Consider the following 27,795-nt stretch of genomic DNA (forward strand, 5'->3'; position numbering starts at 1 on the left):
AGGGCTCATCGTTATGCGAAATAATCGTTATGCGAATGAATTTTCCCCATAAGAAATAATGGAAATAAAATTAATCCGTGCAAGACGCCCAAAAGTATGAAAAAAATTTTTTTTTACCACATGAAATGTTAATTTTAATACACACAAACTGAAAAAGGCATGCACAATTACATGACACTTACTTTTATTGAAGATCTGGTGATGATTGATGGGATGGGAGGAGGGGAGAGCATTATCTTCTTACTGTTTAGAAGGGGAATCCCCTTCCATTACGACTTGAGGTAGCAAGTCCTTTTCCGGGGTTACTTCCCTTCTTCTTTTAATGCCACTAGGACCAGCTTGAGAGTCACTGGACCTCTGTCGCACAACAAATCTGTCCATAGAGCTCTGTACCTCCCGTTCCTTTACGATTTGTCTAAAATGGGCCACAACATTGTCATTGAAATAGTCACCAGCACGGCTTGCAACAGCTGTGTCAGGGTGATTTTCATCTATAAAGGTTTGCAGTTCAACCCACTGTGCACACATTTCCTTAATCTTTGAAGTAGGCACAATGGATTCCACAACTGGCATAGGCTTCTCAGGGTTAGCCCCAAACCCTTCAAAATCTTTCTTAATTTCCATACTAATTCTCACCCTTTTTACCACAGGGTTGGCACTAGAAGCTTTCTTGGGGCCCATGGTCACTTATTTTCCAGAAACAGCACCGAAAACACTGTAATAATACGAAATATTCCGAGTGTATGCTTGGATGTTACCGCGGAGGCTGGCTGGTAAACAATGGGACGGCCGGCACATGTGAGGCTGGCTGAGGGCACATTGGACGCGTCTCGGACGAAAATCGGTAAGCGGGTTTTTAATCGGTATGCGCGGCAAAAATTTTGCGATAAAAGTAATCGGTATGCGGAAAAATCGCTATGTGATGCCATCGTTATGCGGGGGTCCACTGTATAATCATTGTCCCATTCTAATTTTTTGTCTACATTATTGCAGGATCCACTCATTAGTTCTGTAAGGGTCAGAATAGTAAGAGACCTTACTAGTCACTGCTGGACAGTGAGATTATATCATTCACTGCTGGATAATTAGAAGTGGTGCATTGTACAAGTCCTTGTGAATTACTCGAGAACTTGTTTATTATACCAGGGTATTTTGCTGTTCACATAGACACTTATTAACATATATTTGTCATCAGGGTCTCATGTTCCTGCCGTCTTTGGGTGATCCTTGCAGCGACAACATTGACTGCACCAGCGGGTGCTGCCTCATGACCGGACATAGGCACCGACGGCCCATAGGTGTATGTCAGTCTCTCAGACAGATTGGTAAGTTATTGATAACCAGTAGGCCTCCCAGGGGCAGCTTCATAAATTTTATATAGGAGGGCTTAGGGGGTGGCAGTGTCGTTGGAAGAGGGGGGGATTAAGGGACTTATCAACATTATTTTTATTTGGGAGCTTCAGACCTTCAGCATTGCCCCTTGGCACTGCCCCTGCCCCTGCATAGGCCTGTGTCAACTCTTTGATTCATAAGTAACTGATGACCCATAGGCCAATATTAACCTCTCAGACAAATCTGTAATTTACATTTTCAATGTACTTTTCTTATTTAAAAAATACTTAAATATTATAAACACTAACAAACTGGCCATCTTCTACCAATATACACATTCACCATTCATTCAGTGCCTGTCTGCCAGAAGTGCTCTTGTTATTGCAGTTTAAATGAACCTCCAAACTGCAACATAAATACCCATTCTTCAGAGTACAGTCTCTGTACTTGCCACCTTCCTTCATGACTGCTGTATACCTTGCAGATACTCCAACAGCATGTCAAGTGAAGTGGTAGTAAAGTATTTTGTCAAAATGTTTCCTGATGAGTCACATTAAGGGCAACATGGGTCAGCTTAAGGAATGGCAGAGGTTCAAACTTTTGTCTACTAATTGTGAGACAGGCACTAACTAGCTGTACTCATGAGGACATAAAAAGGAGAGGATAGACACAATGTACTTTGAGATTAAAAAAAAAATCTATCAAAATTTAGTAGATGGTTAAGATAACTTGGTATATGCTTGCAAAGTAGGGTGCCCATCAAGATGGCCATAGATGAGTCTGGTATGAAGTCATGAAAAAACAGTTCAAATAAGCACCGAAGATGAGAGGAGACAGACAGACAAACATGTCTGATTGTATATTAAACTGCTTTTGATAATTTTTAAGTTCATTGTCCTGAAAATCCCAATGTGCCTCGAGGCCAGTACAGAGCTCTTGATCCAAGGAACTGGATCTATTCTAGCTTTGGATAATTATTATAATCATAACTAAGTGCTAAACCCATAAGGGTCAGCCTTGGATAGAACCTTATTGACTTTTATTCCCTATGTGCTGTATAACCTCTGTGGTTTTAGTGCTTCCCTCTGTTAATAATAGTAATGCTCTAAACAACAGACTAGCCAGGACCCAGCGGGTTATTTGTGTATCGTTCCGGTCATGGTATTGTGCCTTTTTTTTTTTGTTATTTATGTCTAAAGAATATGTAATACAACTTGCACAGAATATGAAAGACAAGGGAATGGGAGGAATCAAAGCTGCAGTGGACTATTAGTGTCTTGTCTACTACAAGTGATGAGGTGGACATGGTAGCAATGATGACAACAGCAAGTGCATATTAATTCATCTGAAAATAATTCAGTTCTTATTATTATAAAAAAGAAGCACTAAACCACAAGGGTTATACAGTGAAAAAAAAAATTCAGGAGCCTTCCTTGGATCAGACATTGGGAAAAAACTATTTTTCCCATTATCAGGATTCAGAGCCACTGGTCTATTCAGCAGTACTTTTCATGGGAGCACAATCTGTCATTAATTCATAAAGTTGTAGGGGAGTGCTAAACCCAGAGGTCATATAAAACCTAGGAGTGGGAAGCAATCAGATTTGACCTAAGGAAAGGGAGGGCAATTCAAATCTTTGGATTAAATTTCCTTTACTGGCACACAGTTGTAGCATCAGAGTATAATTGGAAATTCTCAAGCAACACAAATTCCCTTAACAGGGTGGTTGCCATTATGAGGCTATTTTATTAACAAATTTGTTAAGCACTTTATTTAAAATCTTATATTAATTTCCTTCATTTTGTTTCACACTTAAGAAATTGTATTGTTTACCTAATATGGATTAAACTTTAGTGTTACCACTTTTTATGAGCTGTTCCAAAACTAAGAAGCTTACTATAAATAGTACAGTACTGTACATAAATTCTCCAAGAGAATTTAAAATTACTTATTGCTGAGATTTCCAACCCTGGATCCTTTTATTTTGAAAAGAATGTTTGCATTAATAATCTCTCTCTACAGGCGAGTACTGTGCTCCAGGGACCCGCCTGAGGAACTACTATGGCTCACGGGTATACACGTACTCTTGCCCCTGTGGTGCAGGACTCACTTGTAAGCCCAAGTGGTCATCCATGCTCTATGGTGTAGGTATCTGTTTAATAGTTTTCATTATTAGTGTTTTAATGAAGGGAAATTCCTGTATAAGTTGTCTTAGTAAATAAATTACACAAGACAAAACCATTAACAGTACTTTATAGCTATAATCATTATATTATTCTTAAGCAATCTTTCCAGAAGGGTAGAGATAATGAAACTGTAATTCATCGATTTGAAACATCTGGCCCACATATACTGCCTTGAACTCAAGTATAGCTAATATATGTAGCGTGTATGTTCTGATAGTTCTCATGGTGGGGGTTGATTCTTGGCACTTTGCTTCCAGTTTCACCAATATTCACAAAAAGCTAAACTAGGAGCCATTCAGCGCTGGGCCCCCCCCCCCCTCACATACCTGTCCTTAAAACTGTTCATGGATTCTCCCTCCATGAGGCTGAAGATAAATATATCCTAACAGTACTGTGACTCAGTTCTCTCTCTTTAACTTTCATGTGTAACCTTGTTCCTGATCACTACCTGTCTGAGAGATTGCCTGTTTTGGTTTTCCTCAGTTTTAGTTATAAGAGAGAGATGGTTTTTAATGGATGTGCTGCTAGTGTGAGAGCAAGGTAACACACAAGGGATTAAAAAAAACTGGTTTATCAGACTTGAGTTCTGGAGGTGGGTAGGACAGTGCCTGCATTCTGAAGGAGGGGGTGGAGATTTTGCTGTTTAAAGGGCCATCTAAAATGTAATGTCAGCATGCTTGTCAAGATAGTGATTGAATGAGTGGAAGATGGTTGGTGTTAAAAAATTATTATACTCAAAAGGAAATACAGTGGTACCCAGAGTTTCAAACTTTCTTCGTTCCAGAAGGCTGTTCGAGTGCCATTACCGAACGAATTTGTTCCCATGAGGAATAACGTAAATGAGATTAGTCAGTTTCAGACCCCAAAAATACACTTACATAATTGGTCGAGTTGGGAGCAGTTCAAAACTCAGGGTACCACTGTACTACAGTGATAAGAGCCTGGGGAGTGGGAGGTAATGTTTGATCAGAGGAAAGTGGGAAGGTAACTCCAATTTCTTGGGTAGAGCCCTCCACCAGCTTCAACATCCCCTTCCCTTGAAAGGGAAGGAAATGGAGAGGGAGGAATTGGAGCAGGAAAAAAAATGCTTTTTAAGAAATAGTTTTCTTTATTTTTGTGCATAACACATTTATAACAAGTTTCTTCATTTCAGCGGAGTGTGATGGAAGATCCAAAGTGTATGCCAGAAACTATGCATCCATATGTCCTAGCAATGAAGGGTTATGGTTACAACATGAACAACAGACACACAAATTCAATTAATATTGTTCCTGCTGAGTAATGTCTTAAAATGAAGAAACAGTGGGTGTACACAAACAAAAGTATCCTTGAAAGACAGTGATGTCTGCTGCATTTATGAGACTTGCATATATAGATATATGCAGTTGCTGTATATGAAATATGCACTTATAGTAAAGGTATGGTAAAAACATTTTCAGGTACTATGTATATTTGAATGAGTCAAAATGCACATCCTTATACATATACTTACTGTACAGTGTATCACTTGTACGTTAAATATTTATTAGTATAAAAAACATTTATCTTAAAATTACTATTTAGTGCACTTTAAACTGTCCAAATGTAGATCTACGTTCACAGGCATAGAGCTACATTTTTTTTTTTTTTACATAAAGCATGTAAAATTGAACGTAGATCTACGTTTGGAGTGCTACACACGTGAACGTAGATCAACATTTGGACAGTTTAAGGGTTAAATTACTTCTACCAAGTCTTGCATTTTGTTAAATTACCTTTTCATAGGTCTGTTTTTAAGTTTAGTATACATTTTTATCTGGAGAAAATTTCACTAATACAAAATAGTTCTTTCAATGATTATGGAGATATTAATCTACTCTCCTTGCCATTTTAGTTCCTGCCTCCAAGTGCCTTGAATTCAGATTCCAGCATGCACTGTGAAAATTTTAATTGTGGCTTCAAGAAACAAGCTCCAGTAGTTGGTAACTTGATCTTGGTAAATGTCATACAGAATTATAATCATAGTGTTAAACCCACAGGCATCATTCAGTGCTGTAAGATAATGGGGCCAGAAATATAAGTAGCAGTCATTTAGAAGCAGCTACTTTTTGATCACTTGATGTAAATGGTAATGACTGTAAATTGGAACTAGTTAATGTCTCAGTGTAAAAATAGATATTTTTGATTATACAGTACCTCTGAGCCATTGGAAATGAGCTATATTTTCATATATACTGTAATTATAACCTCCTTGAACTTGTACTGCATTTTAATTAATAAAAGCACAAAACTGTTTACTGATCTCCTTGTCCTGCATACATTATTTTTTTTATAACACGCTGAACATCTAGAGAAAAGAAGCTTTTATCAGTGTGTATGAGCATGCTAGGAGTGGAGGCAAATGGATTTTTATGGCTTGATGTGCTGTTGGAGTGCGAGCAAAGTAACATTTATGAAGGAGTCGAGGGAAACCTGTTAGCTAGGCTTGAGTCCTGGAGGCGAGAAGTATAGTGCCTATGCTGTGAAGGAGGGGTGGATATGTTGCAGTTTTTGAACTCTAGTATCAGTATGCCTTTGGCAAGATAGTAATGGAGCAAGCGTTTCTTCATTTTTGGGTCACCCTGCCTCGGTGGGGAATGAGGTTAAAAAAAAAAATAATGCTATTCAGTACAGTACAGCCTCTCCTCACTTAGCAATGTACTTGTTTACTAACAACTCAGACAAGCTCTGAACAATATGCATACCTATAAATAATGTATATTAAGAGCTGATTTCCTCTATTCTGTGTATTACAATATACGGTACACTACTGTATAAACATTTAAAAATATACCAGAAATGTTATTAATGGTGCAAAGGTGACATCAACACAATATCAAAGATGGTTGACACACACACTACCATTCTAGTACATTCCTCACTTAGCAACGAATTTGTTTACCAATGTGGTCTTAGGAACAGAACTCGGTCATTAAGTGAGGAGAGGCTGTATTTTAACCAATTACTTAACAGATCAATTTTGCTAGAATTCTTATATTGTACACTAATACAGTTAGATGCCTTAGCATATATATATATTCCAATCATAAAAGCTAAATTTTTTAAATGTCATTGACAAAAAAAAAAAAGTGTAAAACACTGTTACACATACAGGAAGGCCCCACTTATACGGCGGGTTAGGTTCCAGGCTACCGCCGTAAAGTGGAACACCCTTTTATTTTCCTTGTAAATGCATATAAATGCTAGATAACGTATTTACACTGACATATATTAAATTAGCAATAGAACTAAGCATTAAAAAATTTTATACTGTGGGTGCATGTATCATGTTTGTGTGTTACATAATGTGTTTCTTATATAATTTTGAAAAAAATATCATAGATAGATTAAGGGAAATGTCTATATTAACGTAATATGCGACATTAATGCGCCCAAGAGATTATTATTATTACTATTATTATTACTATTATTACTATTATTATTATTATTATTATTATTATTGCATCAAGAGTAGAGAGACTCTTAGTGATTTTAATGTGTACCTACATGAAAGCAGTGTGTAAGTTTATTTAGGTACAGGTATACATAAGTATAATTATCAGAGTATATATAAATTATGAAATAACTTTTAAAAACATTTGAAATTTTGGAGTTTCCAGACAAAATGGAGAGACTTAGTGCTTACTGAGCTCATGGAGAATGTAAACAAACAGGGTGGGGCACGGTGACCGTATTAGAAAGTCAGGTGGGGGGAGCCGTATAGCGAGTTTTGGTCATAATTTGAAATGTCCGTATTAGCGGAACGCCGTAAAGTGAAACGCCGTAAAGCGGGGCCTTCCTGTATAGCTAAAACTCTTCAGGAAAAATAATATACTGTATATTCATCACTATACCCACAAATGATTATAATGAAAATGAAGGTGCTAAACCTACAAGGATCATACAGCACAGCAGGGACCCACAATTGAAGTGTGTAAAAATTTTAAGAATAAATTACAAGTATAATTGTTAATGTTATGACTAATAGGAAAATGGATGTCCTATGCACTCTGCAACAAAGTTAAAAAGAGAGCAAGAAGAGTTTTAACATGAAGATGATGGAATCAATACATGCATATCTGAGAAAGCAATAGTGGGCATTATTATATTCACAAGAAAGTTATAAATCAGAAGAGATTATACAGGGCCAAATTGCAGGAAATATGCATGTAAAGTATCAGATATGTTTGGATGAGACTTTGTCAAGTCAATGTTATAAGCCAGTTTCATAATAATAATAAAAAAAAAAAAAAAGCAGCTCGTAACAGTAATATATAATTATGGAAAGAGAAAAAGGAATTAAAATGGTTAAATGATTGCCATTTTGAAGAAATGTACAATGTGAGGCCAGTGGAGGACAAACGTGAGATTCTGGGAGGCATTACTGCTGTATTATAAAGGTATTACTGTATTTACAAAGAGTGGATAAGAGTACAGTACTTTGACCATGTAAAATTCTAGGGTGGATGGAAGGAGAGATAGGGGATTGCACATCAACATTTACATGTGAGTAGAAACAAGGGTTTTTGATATTTGAAGTGCTGTTAGAATTGGAGCAAAGCAAAATTTATTAAGGAATTCAGGAAAACCAGTTAGCTTGAATTAACCCTTTGACTGTCACAAGCCCATTTTTGAAAAAAAAAAAAATTCTTATGAAATGATAGAGAATCTTTTTCCATCGCTAATGACGCCAAAAACATGAAATTCGATCAAAAACCTACGGAATTATGCTCCCTTGGAGTTAGCAATCTTTGCGATATATACGCATCAGCGATTTCGCCGAGTTTGAGCACTATTTTCAGCTAATTCCATTGTTCCAGTTGACCAAACTCATAGCTATTTCTTTAGAACTCCATTTTTTCTATCAATTGAGTACAAGAAACCTCCCATTTACCAATTTCAACTACCCAATAAAGTTGTCAGAAATTGGCAACCTGGCCAATTTTATGCAAATTAAAAAAGATGCCAATTTCAAAATAGGATCCAGAATAAACAATGCGGATATTCTTGGCACTAAAATAACGTACCCTCTTATATTACTCGTTCTATTTTGATTTCTTATTCACACAAAAAATAGGTTTACTGTTATGCAGACCACTGCATTATTGTAAAAATGGTGTAAATAATATCAGTGCACTAGTGAAAGAATATTAGACTCCTCGGATGATGTGTATTGGATGTGTGGTGTGATTTGTTTACTCTTGAACATTGGTGAAAATCGAACATTTCTGCTACTTTGAGCTCAATTTCAAGGTTATTTTCATCATGAAACTAATCAAAATCATCTCTATTTCTGTGGTATGTTTTCCATTCTATCAAATGAGACCAAGAAAACGAGAATACAACCATAAATACTATATGAAAATACACCTCAAATTTGGCATTTTAATCCAAAAACATGGGTGGAGTTTTTTTCTTCCTCTTTATGCACTTCGTGCTGCAAGTTTTTTTTTTTATACAGTGCACACTGACCACACAGACCCATTCTCTTACATGTGGGCCTACCAGCTTTCTCCTGCTTGATTTGAAGCCGCCAGAATTATTGAGCATATATACGGCAGAAACAGTCAAAGGGTTAAGTCTGAAGGTAAGAGATAGTTCCTGCACTCTAACAGATGAATGGAGGATGTTAAAATTTGGTGGGTCATTTGAATTATGTCTAAACACTATTGGCAAAACAGCTAGCAAATGAATGATAGTGAGTTTAGTGTAGTCTTGGGATATTCTTCATGCACTCACAGTACAATTCAAATGACCTGGTTATCAAATATGTTTTATGCAGAAAGATGAAACAAGAGCTAATGCTAGTTATTATACTATAAAGCTAACATTAAAAATGAAAGCTACAGACTAAACTATTAAGTTTGTATCACAACAATGTACAAGAACCTAGAAAACATAATCCTGACTTGTAACAAAGTTGTACTTCATTACACCTCAATAATATAGGGAATTGTATAACTGTGGTTTCAAAAAATAAACTCATGATGTAGCTGATATAAAATTTTGTAAGTTTTCTAACACGTGAAGAATCATAAATATGTAAACTGGGAGGTTGCTTTCATTATATAGAGAGAATAAATAGTATGTACAGTACTAAATCAAAGTTCAAAATCTTCAATTTGGACATGATGGCATCTACATATTTTAACATCCTCCCCTTAACCCTCTCCTGCTCCTGGCTTACGTCATTTGACTTATTGTACACTGTTTTCTCAACTTTTACAGTAATATATTTTGGATATTTTCCCAGTTAAAATTAATTGTTGTGCAATAGAAATTGTTTATTTCAAACCTAAATGTTCATGGCACCAAATCAATAATTTTTTTTTTTTTTCAACAAGTCGGCCGTCTCCCACCGAGGCAGGGTGACCCAAAAAAGAAAGAAAATCCCCAAAAAGAAAATACTTTCATCATCATTCAACACTTTCACCACACTCGCACATTATCACTGTTTTTGCAGAGGTGCTCAGAATACAACAGTCTAGAAGCATACACATATAAAGATACACAACATATCCCTCCAAACTGCCAATATCCCAAACCCCTCCTTTAAAGTGCAGGCATTGTACTTCCCATTTCCAGGACTCAAGTCCGACTATATGAAAATAACCGGTTTCCCTGAATCCCTTCACTAAATATTACCCTGCTCACACTCCAACAGTTCAGAATAAAATTTGATAGGCATGGTCACCCAATAGCTATCTATAAACAGAGACATTGTCGAGTAAATCAAAGTTCTAAAAATAATTATAAATTATTTTCAAGGCACATGCTTCTTAAAATCCACGAAGAAGTTTGGAAGGTGAAAGTGTACATTGTTTATAACATCCTTACCTTTATTAAAGGTATTTAAGTAATTCTGATGAATTAGATATGGTCATTTATGGAAAAAATTACAATTTACCATACTAGCATTTTAATAATTTACAATTATCACTAGCACAGTAATGTCAAAATACAGTATTAAAAGACATGAGCATATTAATCCTTTCACTGCTGCGACCCATGCTCACAAACTTGCTCTCACTGTCGAAGAAATTAAAAAAAATTTTGTTTTTTTCTTGTGAAATGATAGAGAATCTTTTCCTGATGGTAATGAAAACAAAAGTATGAAATTTGATGGAAAACTTATGAAATTACGCTCTCACGAAGTTATCGGTCTCAGCGATATTTATGAATCGGCAATTTCGCCCTATTTTCTCCCAATTCCATTGTTCCAGTCAATCAAACTCATAGCTATGAGTTTGACTGACTGGAACAATGGAATTGGGAGAAAATAGGGCAAAATTACCGATACTTAAATATTGCTGAGACCGCTAAATTCGTGGGAGCGTAATTTCATGAGTTTTCCATCAAATTTCATACTTTTGGTTTCATTACCATCAGGTAAAGATTCTCTATCATTTCAAAAGAATTTTTTTTTTTTTCGCTAGAACTCCTTTTATTCTACTGACTGAGTACAAGAAACCGCCCACTTACTGATTTCAACTACCCAATAACGTGATCAGAAATTGGTAATTTGCCCAATTCAAAAAAGGCCAAGTTCAAAATAGGGTCCAGAATTAACAATACAAACATTACTAGCACTAAAATAACATTTTCTCTGTTCATTAGTCACATCTCCAGGCCCCTCTTATATTACACTTGCTTTCCATTTTAAATTTTTATTCACACAAAAAACAGAAGATTTACTGTTATGTAGACTAATACAGCATTGCAAAAGTGGTATAAATAATATCAGAGCATTTGTGAAAGCATATTAGACCCACCAGCTGATGTGCATTGGATGTGTGACGTGATTTGTTTACTCTTAACATCGGCAAAAATTGAACATTTCCACTATTTTGAGCTCAATTTCTAGGTACTTTTAGTTCATAAACCATTCAAAATCATCTCTATTTCTGTAATATATCTTCCATTCTATCAAATGAGACTAAGAAAATGAGAATACAATCATAAATACCAAATGAAAATACACTGCAAATTCGGTTTTAAACAAAAAACAGTTTTTTTTTTCTCATTATGCACTGCATGCTGCAGGATTTTTTCTATACTGTGCACACTGACCACTCACACCCATGCTCTCATATGTAGGCCTACCAGCTTTCTCCCACAAGACTGGAAACTGCTAGAATTTTGGCGTAGATTTACAGGACCCACATTGGCTTGCAAGCCATAATATTATGGGACCAAGAGTGAAAGGGTTAAAGTTAACAAAATATAAACATCTCAATTACTCAAGTTTGAGCTTTTTTTTTAATAAATATGATTCTCATTGAATAACAAATAAATACCATACCTTTCTATGTGATTCTTCTGAGGTGTTCAACAATATTGCATAGGTATTTTTCTATGCTTTGTGGAGTCCAATGACTCCCTTCAGAATACACTGTGTCCCTCTCACATAATAGAGGTTAACATATACTAAATAACCATTTGTTACTTTGCCAGATGAGCTGTTTACAAGTAGTAAGAAATCGTTAAATATTGAGTTCTGCTAGACCACCTCATGGGTCTCACCAAGTGAATCCCCTTCTACAAACTTTCCTCGTGTTTATTTACTTGCACCCCTGCATAAACTCACAAGTGCTAGCTGGATACTGAACCCCAGTAATGTATTATAAGACTTATTTGCAAATTACACCGTGCCTCGGTTGGAGACTGCCGACTTGTTGATAAACAAAACAAAAAAAAAAAAAAAAAAAAAAAAAAAAAAAAATGCAAATTAGAACTCTGCCTAATAAACCCACTGTTTGAGCATTTTTCTAGTAAATAATTCTCTCTCTGTGATAGTGTCAAGTGTTGTTCAGCCACTTCGAGAACTCTTGTATGTCACCTTCACTGTTGCCTTCTATTGTAGTTTCCTAGCACTGAAAGTTTTTTATATAGTTCCATCCCACTACAAACTACTGTAATCCTCTTTGAGTCATTGGTAATTTTCAGTGAGCCATATAATCCTTCATCCCAATAATAAATTTTTTTTTTTTCCAATCTAAACACATGACATGTGGAAGCAGGGCTAAAACCACATATACCAGTATGGGCATTGAAAAAATAAAAAAAAGGTAACACATCTTCACAATAGGGAAGATTCTTCAATCTTAAAATACTGCTTATTTCATTGGCTAGTTCAGATTTTTGTTTGTTTACCTAAATGCAAGTTTTCCTTAATTCTTTACTTCAGTAGGGTATGGCACCTTTTGATGAAGTGTGAGGATGCTAATTTTGTACAATCTGCTCCCCCAAATTCATTGGGGATTGTTTCTAGATCCCCCACAAATCTAGAATTCACAAATACAAGGTTATGCCTGCATAATAAAACAGAAATCAGATTTGGGCTCATTGTGAGTTTGTGAGACTCTCTCTTTAAATATCACTTTAATCTGGTTAATATTGAAAGTCATAAGAGAGAGAGATTTGGGCATGGTAAAGCCATTCTACACATTTTGAATAAAATCCTATTCAGGTGTCTAGCCCATGGCATCTCCACTAGCTTAGTCAAACCTTAAACAATTAAACATGATAAGAGGGAAATTTTTTCCCAGTAAAAGTAGGCCTTAGACAAGGATGTGTGATGTCACCGTGGTTGTTTAATATATTTATAGATGGGGTTGTAAGAGAATTAAATGCGAGGGTCTTGGCAAGAGGCGTGGAGTTGAAAGATAAAGAATCACACACAAAGTGGGAGTTGTCACAGCTGCTCTTTGCTGATGACACTGTGCTCTTGGGAGATTCTGAAGAGAAGCTGCAGAGATTGGTGGATGAATTTGGTAGGGTGTGCAAAAGAAGAAAATTAAAGGTGAATACAGGAAAGAGTAAGGTTATGAGGATAACAAAAAGATTAGGTGATGAAAGATTGAATATCAGATTGGAGGGAGAGAGTATGGAGGAGGTGAACGTATTCAGATATTTGGGAGTGGACGTGTCAGCGGATGGGTCTATGAAAGATGAGGTGAATCATAGAATTGATGAGGGAAAAAGAGTGGTGCACTTAGGAGTCTGTGGAGACAAAGAACTTTGTCCTTGGAGGCAAAGAGGGGAATGTATGAGAGTATAGTTTTACCAACGCTCTTATATGGGTGTGAAGCGTGGGTGATGAATGTTGCAGCGAGGAGAAGGCTGGAGGCAGTGGAGATGTCATGTCTGAGGGCAATGTGTGGTGTGAATATAATGCAGAGAATTCGTAGTTTGGAAGTTAGGAGGAGGTGCGGGATTACCAAAACTGTTGTCCAGAGGGCTGAGGAAGGGTTGTTGAGGTGGTTCGGACATGTAGAGAGAATGGAGCGAAACAGAATGACTTCAAGAGTGTATCAGTCTGTAGTGGAAGGAAGGCGGGGTAGGGGTCGGCCTAGGAAGGGTTGGAGGGAGGGGGTAAAGGAGGTTTTGTGTGCGAGGGGCTTGGACTTCCAGCAGGCATGCGTGAGCGTGTTTGATAGGAGTGAATGGAGACAAATAGTTTTTAATACTTGACGTGCTGTTGGAGTGTGAGCAAAGTAACATTTATGAAGGGATTCAGGGAAACCGGCAGGCCGGACTTGAGTCCTGGAGATGGGAAGTACAGTGCCTGCACTCTGAAGGAGGGGTGTTAATGTTGCAGTTTAAAAACTGTAGTGTAAAGCACCCTTCTGGCAAGACAGTGATGGAGCGAATGATGGTGAAAGTTTTTCTTTTTCGGGCCACCCTGCCTTGGTGGGAATCGGCCAGTGTGATAATAAAAAAAAAAATAAAAGAATCAGGGGCAGTGCCAGAATTTTTATACTGAAGGAAAGCTTAATGGTGGTTATCTGGTTGGAAGAGGGAAAAGCTAGGAGACTTGTTTTGAAGCATTATTATTATCATTTTTGTATCTACCACTGATAAGAATCTTCTATGTGTTTTGTGAACTGTGGCAATCACACAAAGCAATAGTAAATCCTATATATGGAATTACAAATAGAAATATGATGCAGCATAATGAATTTGAATAAAGTGAAGATGTAAACCAAATCATCATAAAGAAAGGGAGACCTATATTTTATCAATTTAGAAGGTGTGCAGCAAGACCCCACGAAAAAGTTCACAAAATAATCGAACTGATTCACAGATTTCAAATAAGTAATAATGTTGGATAATGGAATTCTGCAAATTAGGAACCCTGTGAATTTTGGGAGCTGACCGTATACCAATACAGTGGACCCCTGCATAACGATTACCTCCGAATGCGGCCAATTATGTAAGTGCGTTTGTACGTGTATGTTTGGGGGTCTGAAATGGACTAATCTACTTCACAATATTCCTTATGGGAATAAATTCGGTCAGTACTGGCACCTGAACATACTTCTGGAGTGAAAAAATATCGTTAACCGGGGGTCCACTGTATTGGCTTCAGATCTGTAATATGATGATGTACACAGTTTCATACAAATTAATGTATTGTAATATTTTTTTTATGATGCTGATCTCAAGAAATGAATAAAATTTATTATAAAACTTAGGAGGAATGCCAGATTTAAGGTATGTAAAGCATATTGATAAATAATTTGTCACATTTCTCATCAAGCTAAAAATAAGGATAAAGTTAGGTAGAGTAACAAATGGTTACTGAGTAGAAAGTAATACTTGTAGCACTTAAGGCTGTACTGCATGTGAATGAGAGAAGCAAGTGTATTATAACAGGAACACAGGCCCTACTGCAGCATAGAAAGTTTTTTTTTTTTTACTTGCCCAAAGTAAGTACAGTCTTTTAACCCTTAAACTGTCCAAACATAGATCAACGTTTTATTTTTCATTCCTTCAAATTTGGCACAAATTTGGCTCGCTTGAGTCGCCTAGACATGAAAGAATGGGTCTTTGCACTCAAAGTGTGCACAGTATTAAAAAATCTGGGAGTACTTAGTACCTTGTGGGAGCGCCAGTTCAACTGAGTGCCAGCTAGAGCAAATAGCGTGGCAAACACCAGGGATTCACTGACACCATGTCGCATTAACACTCCCATTTTAAGAGGAAAGTAAAAATAGGTTAGATAAATACATGAATGAGTGTGGGTGGGTGTAAGTTGGACCTGACTAGCTTGTGCTACTGTGATGTCATGCTCCTTCCTTCAATGGATGTGCCATGACTAGGTGGGTTGTTGGTCTAACTCGGGGGGGAAAGGGTGACATGGACCTGCCTTGCATGAGCCAGTAGGCCTGCTGCAGTGTTCCTTCTTTCTCACGTTCTTATGTATTCGGCAGGCTGGCCGTCTGGCTGTCTTGCTTTGACTGTCTCTGGCTGTCTCTGTCTATATCTCTGTCTACATCTCTATCTATATCTCTGTCTATATCTGTCTATCTATATCTCTGTCTGTCTTTAACTCTATCTATAAGCTTACGATGATGTTTCGGTCCGACTTGGACCATATACAAAGTCACGAAGCCGGGACTAAGATTCATACAACTTTCCTTGTATGAATCTTAGTCCCGGCTTCGTCTCTGTAGATCCCTTCCTCTCCCATTACACTGTAAAATGCTCCAAACTTCAGAACACTCGTGACCTAACTTGATTCCTCCTTTTTTCCTCTTCTCCCTCTTTCCCTTTCCTTTTTTCTTTTTCTCCTTTAGGTTGTCTTTCTTCTGCCCTGTGTATTTGTTCCTTCTTTATTTACTTATTTATTTGCCTCCCCCCCCCTCCGTGTTCTTGCTCTTATCCTCTGTGGGCACCAGCTCCCTTGCAGTGCTCCTCTTTCTTAGTACACATGTATTTGATTGGCCCCCCCCTACTCTTACTACCTCCCCACTACTACTTCCTTCCACCTCCACTACTACCACTACCACCTGCTGCCTACATATACCCATCCTGCTCTCCTCGTTAGTGTGACTTTGTAAATGGTCCAAGTCGGACCAAAACATCATCGTAAGCTCCTCTCTTCTATGTGCGGGTTATTTGTGTATGGACAAACATGTTTGTATTAGTGAAAACAAATAAAGCCAGGGTCCCCCCCCAGTGCCTATTTATCATATGTCACTGAGCTGATAACAGTTGTCATAACACCATTCTTCAAGGAGTGTGATATACGTATACTCCAGGCAGACAGACAGAGACAGATAGATAGACAGGCAGATACAGATAGGCAGAGACAGATAGACAGGCAGATACAGATAGACAGGCAGAGACAGATAGACAGGCAGATACAGATAGACAGGCAGATACAGATAGATAAACACACAGACAGACAGATAGACAGATTGAAAGAGAGATGAGACATGCTCATGTGTAACAGTGATAAATACAGCAGGGTTAGCTGGAGCAGTGGGCATTTATCAAATGTCATTGGGCTGTCACCAGTATAGGGATGCCTTTCATAACACCATGCTTCAAGGTATATGCCAGGATATCTAAAACATTGCTGGGACCTATAAATATTTTGTATATATTTCTAGACAATAGTAAATAACCCAGGCAAGTGTAAATGTTCACCTGTCAATGTGTTTTTGACTATTTGAGTGCTATTTCAGTTCCTAATATTAGTGTCAGAACAAAGATTGGCTATGAAATCACAAGAACTATTATAAATTGTAATTATCAGAACATAAAAATATATATAAATTAAAATAAAAATGAGAAAAAAGGCATATCGGCAACACTTCTGCAAGCGGCAGGAGTCGATGTTGCCGTCAGGTGAGCATCCAGAGCCAACTTCATGGTCTTATATCTCGGTAAGTACTGACCCCAAAATTTTTTTTTAATTCTATAACATGTAGAAAAATGTGCTCTTCATTTAAGAAAAACAAACGATTTTTTTTATTTTTCAAAATATTCAGAGTGCCACGCGAGTGAACGTAGATCTACGTTTGGATAGTTTAAGGGTTAATGAACACTGCAAAACAGAACAGATTTGTATAGTCACAAATAAGGGAAAAATCTGCAAAAAGTTTAGTACTGTATTTGATACAGTTTTTCCAGTGATTACAATACATAATTAATCAAGTAGCCCCAATTTAATGGAGCAGTAATCCCTAGGTTTGGATTAAATACTATTTACTGAAACGTCAATACATTACATCATAGCTCAAAAGGATGACTAAATTCAATTTTCTTTGTAGTTAATGTTTTCGTAGATATAAAAATAATTACTGTAATTAAAAATTTCAATGAATATGGACTTTATGGAACAAAATGCTCATTTGCTCATAAATACTCTCTCATCATGAATTTTCAACATCTCTCCAGGAGGTTCAATATTGCACAGTTCATAACTCTACACACCAGTTAAAAGTGAATAAATACTTAAACTTTATAAAGCAATTAAATTATCATGAGAAAATTTTACATGGGTACTCACATGGTGTAAAAAAAAAAAAAGCCTGTAATAAGTAATGAAATTAAAAGAAAGCGTATAACAATCCAGGACTATCACAATCTTTCCTATACTCAACCTAAATCTACAATCATTCCTATACTCAATCTAAATTCTTGATACAGAATATATTATATTTTGTAGGCTATATTATTAAATACAAGACTAACACTATATAATACAGTAAGTATGACAGGGAATGATAAAAGCAAACATGCTCACTTATTGTTAAGTGCAAGTAATAACAGGAACTTCTGGCACTTTAATGCTGCAATCTCATGACAATCTTCAATGAATCATATATGAAAAATCAACTCTTATCAAGACTATGTCTACAATATTTACACTTAGAAGACAACTTGAGTATTGACGAATGCTAGGGTGCTGGTACAACATAGTAATGTAGGTAGAATATGTCGATAAACTTCCCTTAAGCTTGATTCTCTGGACTTTTCTTCCTAGGGAATCACTCCAACAGAAGGGAGGGGGAAAGAAATGTTGTCTACTGAAGTTCCTCCAGATGATTTGGTCGGCTAAATTAACATCAGCTAGAGGTATAGGGTAGATGGCAAGAATATTTTGAGGAACTTTCAAATGTCAATGAACAAAAGGGAGGCAGTAATTTCATGCACTGGCCAGAGAGGTATAACATCTTTTTGGAGTGAAGAGCAGGATGTGAGTGTGGGGGAGGTGTGTGAGGCATTACATAGAATGAAAAGGGGTAAAGCAGCTGGAACTGATAGGATCATGGCAGAAATGTTAAAAAGCAGGGAAGATATAGTGTTGGAATGGTTGGTATTTTTGCTTAATAAATGTATTGAAGAGGGGAAGGTACCTAGGGATTGGCAGTGTGTGTATAATTCCTTTATATAAAGGGAAGGGGGACAAAAGAGATTGAAAAAATAGTAGGGGAATAAGTTTACTGAGTATACCAGGTAAAGAGTATGGTAGGGTTATTATTGAAAGAATTAGAAGTAAGACAGAGAGCAGGATTGCAGATAAGCAAGGAGGCTTTAGAATGGGTAAGGTATGTATAGATCAGGTGTTTCCATTGAAGCATATTTGTGAACAGTATTTAGATAAAGGTAGGGAAGTTTTCACTGCATTTATGGATTTTAAAAAATTATATGTTAGAGTGGATAGGAGAGCAATGTGGCAGATGTTGCAGTGTATGGAATAGGTAGTAAGTTACTAAATGCTGTAAAGAGTTTTTATGAAGATAGCAAGGCTCAGGCTAGGGTGTGTAGGAGAGACGGAGATTACTTCCCAGTAAAAGTAGGCCTTAGACAGGAATGTGTAATGTCACCATGGTTATTTAATATATTTATAAATAGAGTTATAAAAGAAGTAAATGCTAGGGTACTGGGGAGAGGGGTGGGATTAAATTATTGGCAGTCAATACAAAATGAGAGTTAACAAAGTTACTTTTCGGTGATAATACTGTACTTTTGGGAGATTCTAAAGAGAAGTTGCAAAGGTTAGTGGACGAGTTTGGGAGGGTGTGTAAAGGTAGAAAGTTGAAAGTGAACATAGATAAGAGTAAAGTGATGAGGGTATCAAACGATTTAGGTAAAGGAAAATTGGATATTACATTGGATAGAGGGAGTACGGAAGAAGTGAATGTGTTCAGATATTTGGGATGGGAGTAGATATGCTAGCAGATGGGTTTATGAAGGACGAGGTTAACCATAGAAATGATGAAGTAAAAAAGGTTAGTGATGCATTGAGGTGTCTGTGGAGACAAAAAATATTATCCATAGAGGCAAAGAAGGGAATGTATGAGAAAATAGTGGTACCATCACTCTTATATGGGTGTGAAGCATGGGTTGTGAATGTTGCAGCGAGGAGGAAGCTGGAGGTTGTGGAGGTTTTGTCAAAGGGCAAAGAGTGGTGTAAATATTATGCAGATAATTTGTAGTGTAGAAATTAGGAGGAGGTGTGGAGTTATAAAAAAAGTATTCTTCAGAGGGTTGAAGAAGTTTTATTGAGGAGGTTAGTTCATTTAGAGAGGATAGAACAAAACAGAATGATATAGTGGGTGAATAAATCTGTAGTGGAGGGGAGGAGAGGTAGGAATCGTCCTAGGAAAGGATGGAGGGAGGGGGTAAGAGGTTTTGTGTATAAGGGGCCTGGACATGCAGTAGGCATGTGTAGGAGTGTTAGATAGGAATGATTGGAGACGAATGGTTTTTGGAACCTGACGAGCTGTTGGAGTGTGAGCAGGGTAATATTTTGTGAAAGGATTCAGGGAAACTGATTAGCCAGACTTGAGTCCTGGAGGTGAGAAGTACAATGCCTGTACTTTAAATGAGGGGTTTGGGATATTGGCTGATTGGAGTGATATCTAAAACTGTCATATCTGGGCACCTCCGCAAAGACAGTGATTATGTGTGAAGGATGGCAAAAGTGTTTCTTTCTTTTTTGGGTCACCCAACCTTGGAGGGAGACGGTCGACATGAGAAAAAAAAATACACATCTATTATTATTTTGTAAATGAAGATTTGTCTTACCGTTGATGACTAGGCTATAGGTAAGACTGTCAAACAAAGTCAGAAAATATTAATAAAAAAAAATACCTGCTAGGTAGACAGTAAAATGTAAGCAACAAGTAAAAACTCACTTACCATCCTAATTAAATAAGGAATCCCTCAGTCATCATGCTATAAAATAGACTATAGCAATATAAGTTAGGCACTTATATTACTCTGTGAGAAGTCACTTGTTATCACAAACATTTAAACAAAGTATGTACTTACAGGGAGGTACTACCGTCCTGCCAAATGAGTGTAAAACGAAAGCCTGTAATTGTTTTACATGATGGTAGGATTGCTGGTGTCCTTTTTTCTGTCTCATGAACATGCAAGATATGTATGAAATATAGCAGAATTTGTTTTGGGAATGAGGTTGTTAAACCATCAAACTGTAGTCTCTCTTTTTCAGAAATTATTTTGTTTGAATTCATATTTCATAATTTCCAGAGAAACAAAATTGCAAATGTGAGTGTATCTAAGGATCTCTGAAAACACTACTCAACAGTAAAGAGGGAAACTAAAGTTAGCACATTAAGATGTTCAGTAAAGGTGAGATAACATTACAAGTGCAATAAAAAAAACAGATGAACATCTATTATTTTCAAAAAAGTGTAAAGATATTCATTTTAAAATATCAAACCAAAACATTATACAAAACACTCTTTACAATGGTTTACAATACAAGTTTTCTAGAGTCTACAGAAAACTGAGAGCACAACAATACCCGGTAGGCAAGTGATGGATGGGGCCTAGGAAAAAACTAACAGGATCCTTAAGCTTACCTTGTGACAACTTCATAAAACTAGTTTACTCTGCATACAAAAGAAATTCTTCATATACAGAAACCAGCTATGTAAACAAAATTCTGGTATGGCTAAGAGCTTAGTGTTACAAATGCCCTTACTACAGCATGTTGATGACAGTCTAATAATTTCATAAGATATTTTAACCATGATGGTTTCAAAGAAAGACTAGATTTAACACTGTTGAGTCCACCAAGTATCTGGTCCATGCTAGAGAAGAAGTCTAACAACCAACTTTGTTTTGACACTTGTCAAGGATAATGGCAAACTTGCCTTTAAAGTATACAAGAAACTGACATTAAATGAGCCTGATGCACTATTATGATTGTGACACTATGACAAAAGAGCTGTAATCAATAGGGATTTTGTTAGAACACTTAAGATTGGAAGTTCCTAGCTTCTAGAAGATAAGTTTAATTAAAATTTTACCAAGTAAAAATTCTCCAAAATTAACTGACTGACTATAGAAAGAGCATGAGATATAATGTTGAAAGAGAAAAATCAGAAAACATTTTGGTATATTGGAAAGTATACCAAAATGCCAAAAATAATTTTAATATTATCTGCAAAGTCACTAAATCCACTACTGCCACCTTTAGTTTCTCCCCCCCCCCCCCCAAAAAAAAAAAAAAAAAAAAAAAAAAAAAAAAAAAAAAAAAAAACAGATATTACATTTGCAAGAAACACAAAACCTGTGCCTGTGTGGGTTATCTCAATGATTGGTGAAGACTTAATCATCCTCCCTCTTAACCCAAGACTTCCAGAGGTAAACATGCATACATGGAAAACCACCACTGTCACCAATGTCTGTTTATCCAACATTCTCATGCCATGGATTAGGACAAAGTGATAAACACTGTTAAGAAACAAAGATTAGGAGAAAACAAGAGTTTTAAGAGCAACAGCCATTAAAGAGCCTAATTTTAATAAAAAAGCAAAAGATTTATACCAGAGTATACCACTTTTGACCTCTGACCTCACATGTACTAGGGAAGATTATCCAAAACTGTACTTTAAAAGTGACCCACCCCTGGGCATATAAGTCACAAAATACTACAATCTACCATTCCTTTCACTATACCAGGTGGATATGTACACTTGTGCTCTTTTCTGTAGACTAAAAAAATTGTAGAGTAACTGCTATAAATGTGATTTTCTACTGTATAGGGTTTATTTACATTTTGTTTCCACTTGGTGCTACTGCACACTATGGAAACTGAACATGACAATAAACTGAACTTTGATGAGCAACTCTTTCAGCATATGACTGGCATGCAACAAATTATACTTTCAAAATATATAACACCACAAAATCTTAATCCTTGACTCAACTTGTCTCCTTTACACATTGCTCTATTTTAGTTAAATACCCTAAACAACATTCCTTACAACAGCAGTCTCATTTTTCAGTGGAAAGTGAGACATTTGTGAATATAGTTAAAATATTTATACTTGTGTAGCCATATTTTTACGTCACTTCATGCAGTTCTCGTATTCTCTTGTTGTAGTTTTCCAGGGTTGTGTGAATAGTGGTGCTTGAATATTTACATTTATCAGACGAACAAGTGCAGGTGAAATGCTTGTATTTGATAATCCAGAACTTCTCCCCATAGTCAAACCTGTAATTAAGAAGAAACTATAACTAACAGGATTTGCAGGATTGTTTTAACTGTTCAAATCTACATATAGTAGGTCCCCGCTTTTCGGCGTTTGGCCTTACGGCGTTCCTCTACTACGGCGATCTCAAATTAAGTAGGCAACTTCTTCAATTTCTCTGTCCCCTCCTCTGAACCAGTTTCCCCAGGTCTGGCCTCTTGCTCTTGAAGTTGATCTATCAGCTCATCAGTGGTTAGTTCTTCATTGTCCTCCTCCACCAACTCTTCCACATCCTCCCCACTAACCTCCAACCCCAAGGACTTTCCCAATGCCACAATGGATTCCTCAACTGGCACAGGATTCTCAGGGTTAGCCTCAAACCCTTCAAAATCCCTTTTGTCTACACATTCTGGCCACAGTTTCTTCCAAGCAGAGTTCAAGGTCCTCTTAGTCACTTCCTCCCAAGCCTTACCTATAAGGTTTACACAATTGAGGATATTAAAGTGATCTCTCCAAAACTCTCTTAGAGTCAGTTGAGTTTCTGAGGTCATTACAAAGCACCTTTCAAACAGAGCTTTTGTGTACAGTTTCTTGAAGTTGGAAATAACCTGCTGGTCCATGGGCTGCAGGAGAGGAGTGGTATTAGGAGGCAAAAACTTCACCTTAATGAAGCTCATGTCCCCATAAAGTCGCTCTGCCACGTCTGTAGGATGACCAGGGGCATTGTCTAACACCAGGAGGCACTTAAGTTCTAATTTCTTTTCAGTTAGGTAATTTTTCACATTGGGGGCAAATGCATGGTGTAACCAGTTATAGAAAAATTCCCTAGTGACCCATGCCTTACTGTTTGCCCTCCACAGCACACACAAATTATCCTTGAGGACATTCTTTTGCCTGAACGCTCTGGGAGTTTCAGAGTGATACACTAATAAAGGCTTCACTTTGCAATCACCAGTAGCATTGGCACACATCAACAAAGTAAGCCTGTCTTTCATAGGCTTATGTCCTGGGAGTGCCTTTTCCTCCTGAGTAATGTAGGTCCTGCTTGGCATTTTCTTCCAGAACAGGCCTGTTTCATCACAATTAAACACTTGTTCAGGTTTCAGTCCTTCAGTTTCTATGTACTCCTTGAATTCCTGCACATATTTTTCAGCCTAACCAAAACTTTCTATACGGCAAGCGGTCTTTCAAATGCGGCGCGTGCCTCTCGGTTCGTTTACATTCTCCATGAGCACATCTCTCTATTATGTAATAATAATCACCTTTGGGCACATTAACCCCTTGACTGCCACAACCCCAAATCCTGAGGTGTCTCCTGGTGTCGCAAAAAAAAAAAAAAAAAAAAAAAAAAAAAAAAAAAAAAAAAAAAAAAAAAAAAAAAAAAAAAAAAAAAAAAAAAAAAAAATCTTATGAAATGATAGAGAATCCTTTCCCGATTGTAATGACATGAAAAGAATGAAATTTTATGGAAAACTGATGGAATTATGCTCTCGTGAAGTTAGCAACCTCGGCGATTTTGCCCACTTTGAGCCTTATTTTCGGCTAATTCCATTGTTCCAGTCGACCAAGCTCAAAGCTATTTCTTTAGAACTACATTTTTTTCTATCGTTTGAGTACAAGAAACTGCCCATTTACTGATTTCAACTACCCAATAACATGGTCAGAAATTTGAAATTTGGCCAATTTCACGAAAATTAAAAAAATCTGACAATATCAAAATAAGGTCCAGAATGAACAATGCAAACATTTCTGGCTCTAAAATAACATTTTCTTTGTTCATTAGTCACATCTCCAGGCCCCTCTGATATTACTCTTGCTTTTTATTTTGAAATTTTATTCAAACAAAAAATAGAAGATTTACTGTTATGCAGACTACTGCAATACTGTAATAATTGTAAAAAATACATCAACCCATTCATGACTGCGTATTAGAATGGCTATTTGGACATTTATTGGACAATGACATCATTTGTTTACTTCTGAACATCGGCTAAAATCAAACATTTCCCGTACTTTGAGCTCCATTTCAAGGTTCTTTTCATAGTAAAAACAATCAAAATCACCTCTATTTCTATAATATGTTCCCCATTCTATCAAATGAGACCAAGAAAATGAGAATACAACCATAAATACTATAAGAAAACAGGCCACAAAGTCAGCGTTTTAATTAAAAAAAAAAAAAAGGTCGGAGTTTTTTTTTTCTCATTATGCACTGGGTGCTGCAGGATTTTTTTATATGGTGCACACTGACCACACCGACCCATTCTCTCACATGTGGGCCTACCAACTTTCTCCTGTTTGATTTGAAGCCGCTAGAATTTATGAGTATATATATGTCAAAAACGGTGACTCGTAAGACGTATTTATACGACCAAAACAGTCAAAGGGCTAATGTCTAATTTTATGTCAATATAGACATTTTCATTAATCCACCTATGATATTTTCTTCAAAATAATACAAGGAACACATTACATAGCATATAAACATGCTGCTTATATGCTATGGAGGTGTGGTTGCAGGGTAGAGAGAAAAGATTACGTAATACTGATAATAATCACTCTTGGGAACATTAAATATCTTATTTTACATCGTTATAGACATTTTCATTAATTCATCTATGATATTTTCTTCGAAATTATATAATATGTTACATAGCATATAAACATGCTGTCTATATGCTATGGAGGTGTGGTTGCCGGGTGGAGGGAAAACATTACACAATACGTACTAATAATAATCACTCTTGTGCTCATTAAATGTCTTATTTTATGTTAATATGGACATTTTCATTAGTCCATCTATGATATTTTCTTCAAAAGTATATAAGAAACTTATTGCATAGCATATAAACATTTTGTTTATATACTATGGAGGTGTGGTAGCCGGGCAGAGGGAAAACATTACGTCACTCCCCTTAATAAATAACGCTTTTGTTTACAATTCTTGGCATGAATTATTCATTACTTCTCCCTATGTTTATGACGGCATCTAAAGCTAGTTGTTATAAACGATTAAACTCAGTGAACATGGTATGTCGGTGGTAATAATAGGTAGGTGTAGGTATGTAAGCCAGGTGGACTACATGCCTACATTATTATTATATGTAATTGATACTTATACTTATGAGTACCTGTACCTAAGTAAATTTACACACTGTGCTGGCATGCAGGTACACATTAAAATCACTAAGTGTGTCTTATTAGTCTTGAAGATGCTATATTAATAAGGATAATAATAATAATAATCACTCTAAGGAGCATTAAATATCATATAAAACATTCATATAGACATTTTGCTTAATCCATCTAAATACACCCCACAGCAGAATAAATTAACATAAAGATGAGATGTGGCAGCCAGGTGACTTGTAGGACTTGTGGTAGCCAGGCGACTTGTAGTCCAACATCAGAGAAAATGTGTACACTATAATATTACTGGGGGTAACTAGAAAATTATTCCTTTCATATGCCTTCACTCAGGGTGTCATTTCTTCTAAATATGGTGTCACATGAGAATGGGAGTGTTTCTCTTTATTCTACTGTATCAAGGTGGAGACAACTTGTACACAATGTAAAGTGATGAAAACCAGACGTGTTCGTCTGGTTTGTTTACATTATGTGTGGGTGGGGTGGGGAGGGCTGCCCCTGCAGACTATCCATACTTCCCAAACCTGATTTCTTAAAATAAAACTCACCTCTCACCCTACATTAAGACTACAAAAAATTTAAGGAAATTAATGAATGTACTGTATATGTATTTTATCGCTCTGGGGAGCTTTAATAAAATATCATAGTACTATATTACGTGTGGGTGGGATAGGGAGGGCTGCCCTGGCTGGCTACCATACTTCCCAAACCTGACTTCCTACAAATAAAACTCACCTCTCACCCTACATTAAGACTACAAATATTTTAAGGTAATTAATGAATGTTCTGCATATGTATTTTATCGCTCTGGGAAGCTTTAATTAAATGTAGTATATTACGTGTGGGTTGGGAGGGCTGACCTGGCTGGCTAAGATACCTCCCAAGCCTGACTTCATACAAATTAAACTCACCTCTCACCCTACATTAAGACTACAAATATTTTAAGGTAAGTAATGGGTGTACTGTGTGTGTGTATTTTACTTTTTATTGTTTTTAATGCCTAGTTCTGTTGCTAACGTAACATGTGTTAGTGTAAACTTGTTACCTGGCATTTATATGCATTTATAAGTGGGAAAAAAATGGCATTCTGCTTTCCAGCAATGTCTGCTTTCCGGCAGTAGCCTGGAACCTAACCTGCCTTATAAGTGGGGCCCTAGTGTAATAGGTGTCTTGTGCACATTTTATGAGGTGACTAAGATGCTGAGAGCAATGGGCTAGTAACCCCTTCTCTTGTATATATCACTAAGTTTAAAAACAGAAACATTCATTTTTTATTTAAAAAATAAAAGCTTGATTCAAATTTGTTTCATTGCGTATGAACTTATTAGCACCCAGGATGAGGATGACAAAATAGTGAATCTGGTATAAATGAACTCTGACACTGAACTGGTTCAAATATACTGTCCTAGCAATGGTTTAAACTTGTTAATTATTCATTAGCAAATTTAGTACTAGATTTATTTAATTGTATAAAGAAGGGTATGATTTTCCAGTAAAAGTAAGCTTCAGACAGGAATCTGTGATGTCACCATGGGTGTTTAAAATATTTATAGGATGGACTGCAAAAGAAGTGAATGCTTGGGTGTTGGGGAAAGACTACTTTCCAATGACAGTTCTTTTGGGTGATTCAGAACAGAAGTTGCAAAAGCTGGTCAGTGAATTTGGGAATTTAAGTCCTGGAGGCAAGAAGTACAGTGCCTGCATTCTAAAGGAAGGGGTTTTAGATATTTGCTGTTGGGAGGGACCTTTGAACTGTCATATCTGCATGCCTCTGGCCAGACAGTGCTAGTGTGAATGATGAAGTTTTTTTTGTGGGTCACCCTGCCTCGGTGGGAGACGGCCAGCGTGTTATAAAAATATATAAG

The 27,795-nt window shown here is 36.7% G+C and overlaps 2 protein-coding genes across 7 annotated transcripts in view; one reads left to right on the forward strand and one right to left on the reverse strand.

Annotated features, from left to right (window-relative positions):
• The first annotated feature begins 985 nt into the window (after positions 1–985).
• On the forward strand, positions 986–5,790 carry LOC128685361 (uncharacterized). The gene is made up of 3 exons (XM_070082775.1): positions 986–1,325; positions 3,355–3,476; positions 4,672–5,790. The coding sequence occupies exons 1-3, from the start codon at positions 1,202–1,204 to the stop codon at positions 4,798–4,800; spliced, it is 375 nt and encodes a 124-aa protein (XP_069938876.1). The 5' UTR covers positions 986–1,201; the 3' UTR covers positions 4,801–5,790.
• A 14,934-nt stretch (positions 5,791–20,724) lies between these two features.
• G9a (histone-lysine N-methyltransferase G9a) overlaps positions 20,725–27,795 on the reverse strand; it is a 127,425-nt gene continuing 120,354 nt past the window's right edge. For all 6 annotated transcript variants that reach the window (XM_070082781.1, XM_070082780.1, XM_070082779.1 and 3 more), the window contains one exon: positions 20,725–22,806. In XM_070082781.1, coding sequence (XP_069938882.1) covers positions 22,656–22,806 — 151 coding nt within the window. In that variant the 3' untranslated portion in view covers positions 20,725–22,655. The remainder of the gene's footprint in view (positions 22,807–27,795) is intronic.

This window comes from Cherax quadricarinatus, chromosome 8 (genome assembly GCF_038502225.1).
Source record: "Cherax quadricarinatus isolate ZL_2023a chromosome 8, ASM3850222v1, whole genome shotgun sequence".
Lineage (NCBI taxonomy): Eukaryota > Metazoa > Arthropoda > Malacostraca > Decapoda > Parastacidae > Cherax > Cherax quadricarinatus.

Coding starts and splice junctions, on each gene's coding strand:
- LOC128685361 (XM_070082775.1), top strand. CDS start 1,202: ATGTTCCTGCCGTCTTTGGGTGATCCTTGCAGCGACAACATTGACTGC. Junction 1,326..3,354: donor TCAGTCTCTCAGACAGATTG/GTAAGTTATTGA, acceptor CTCTCTCTACAG/GCGAGTACTGTGCTCCAGGG. Junction 3,477..4,671: donor GGTCATCCATGCTCTATGGT/GTAGGTATCTGT, acceptor TCTTCATTTCAG/CGGAGTGTGATGGAAGATCC.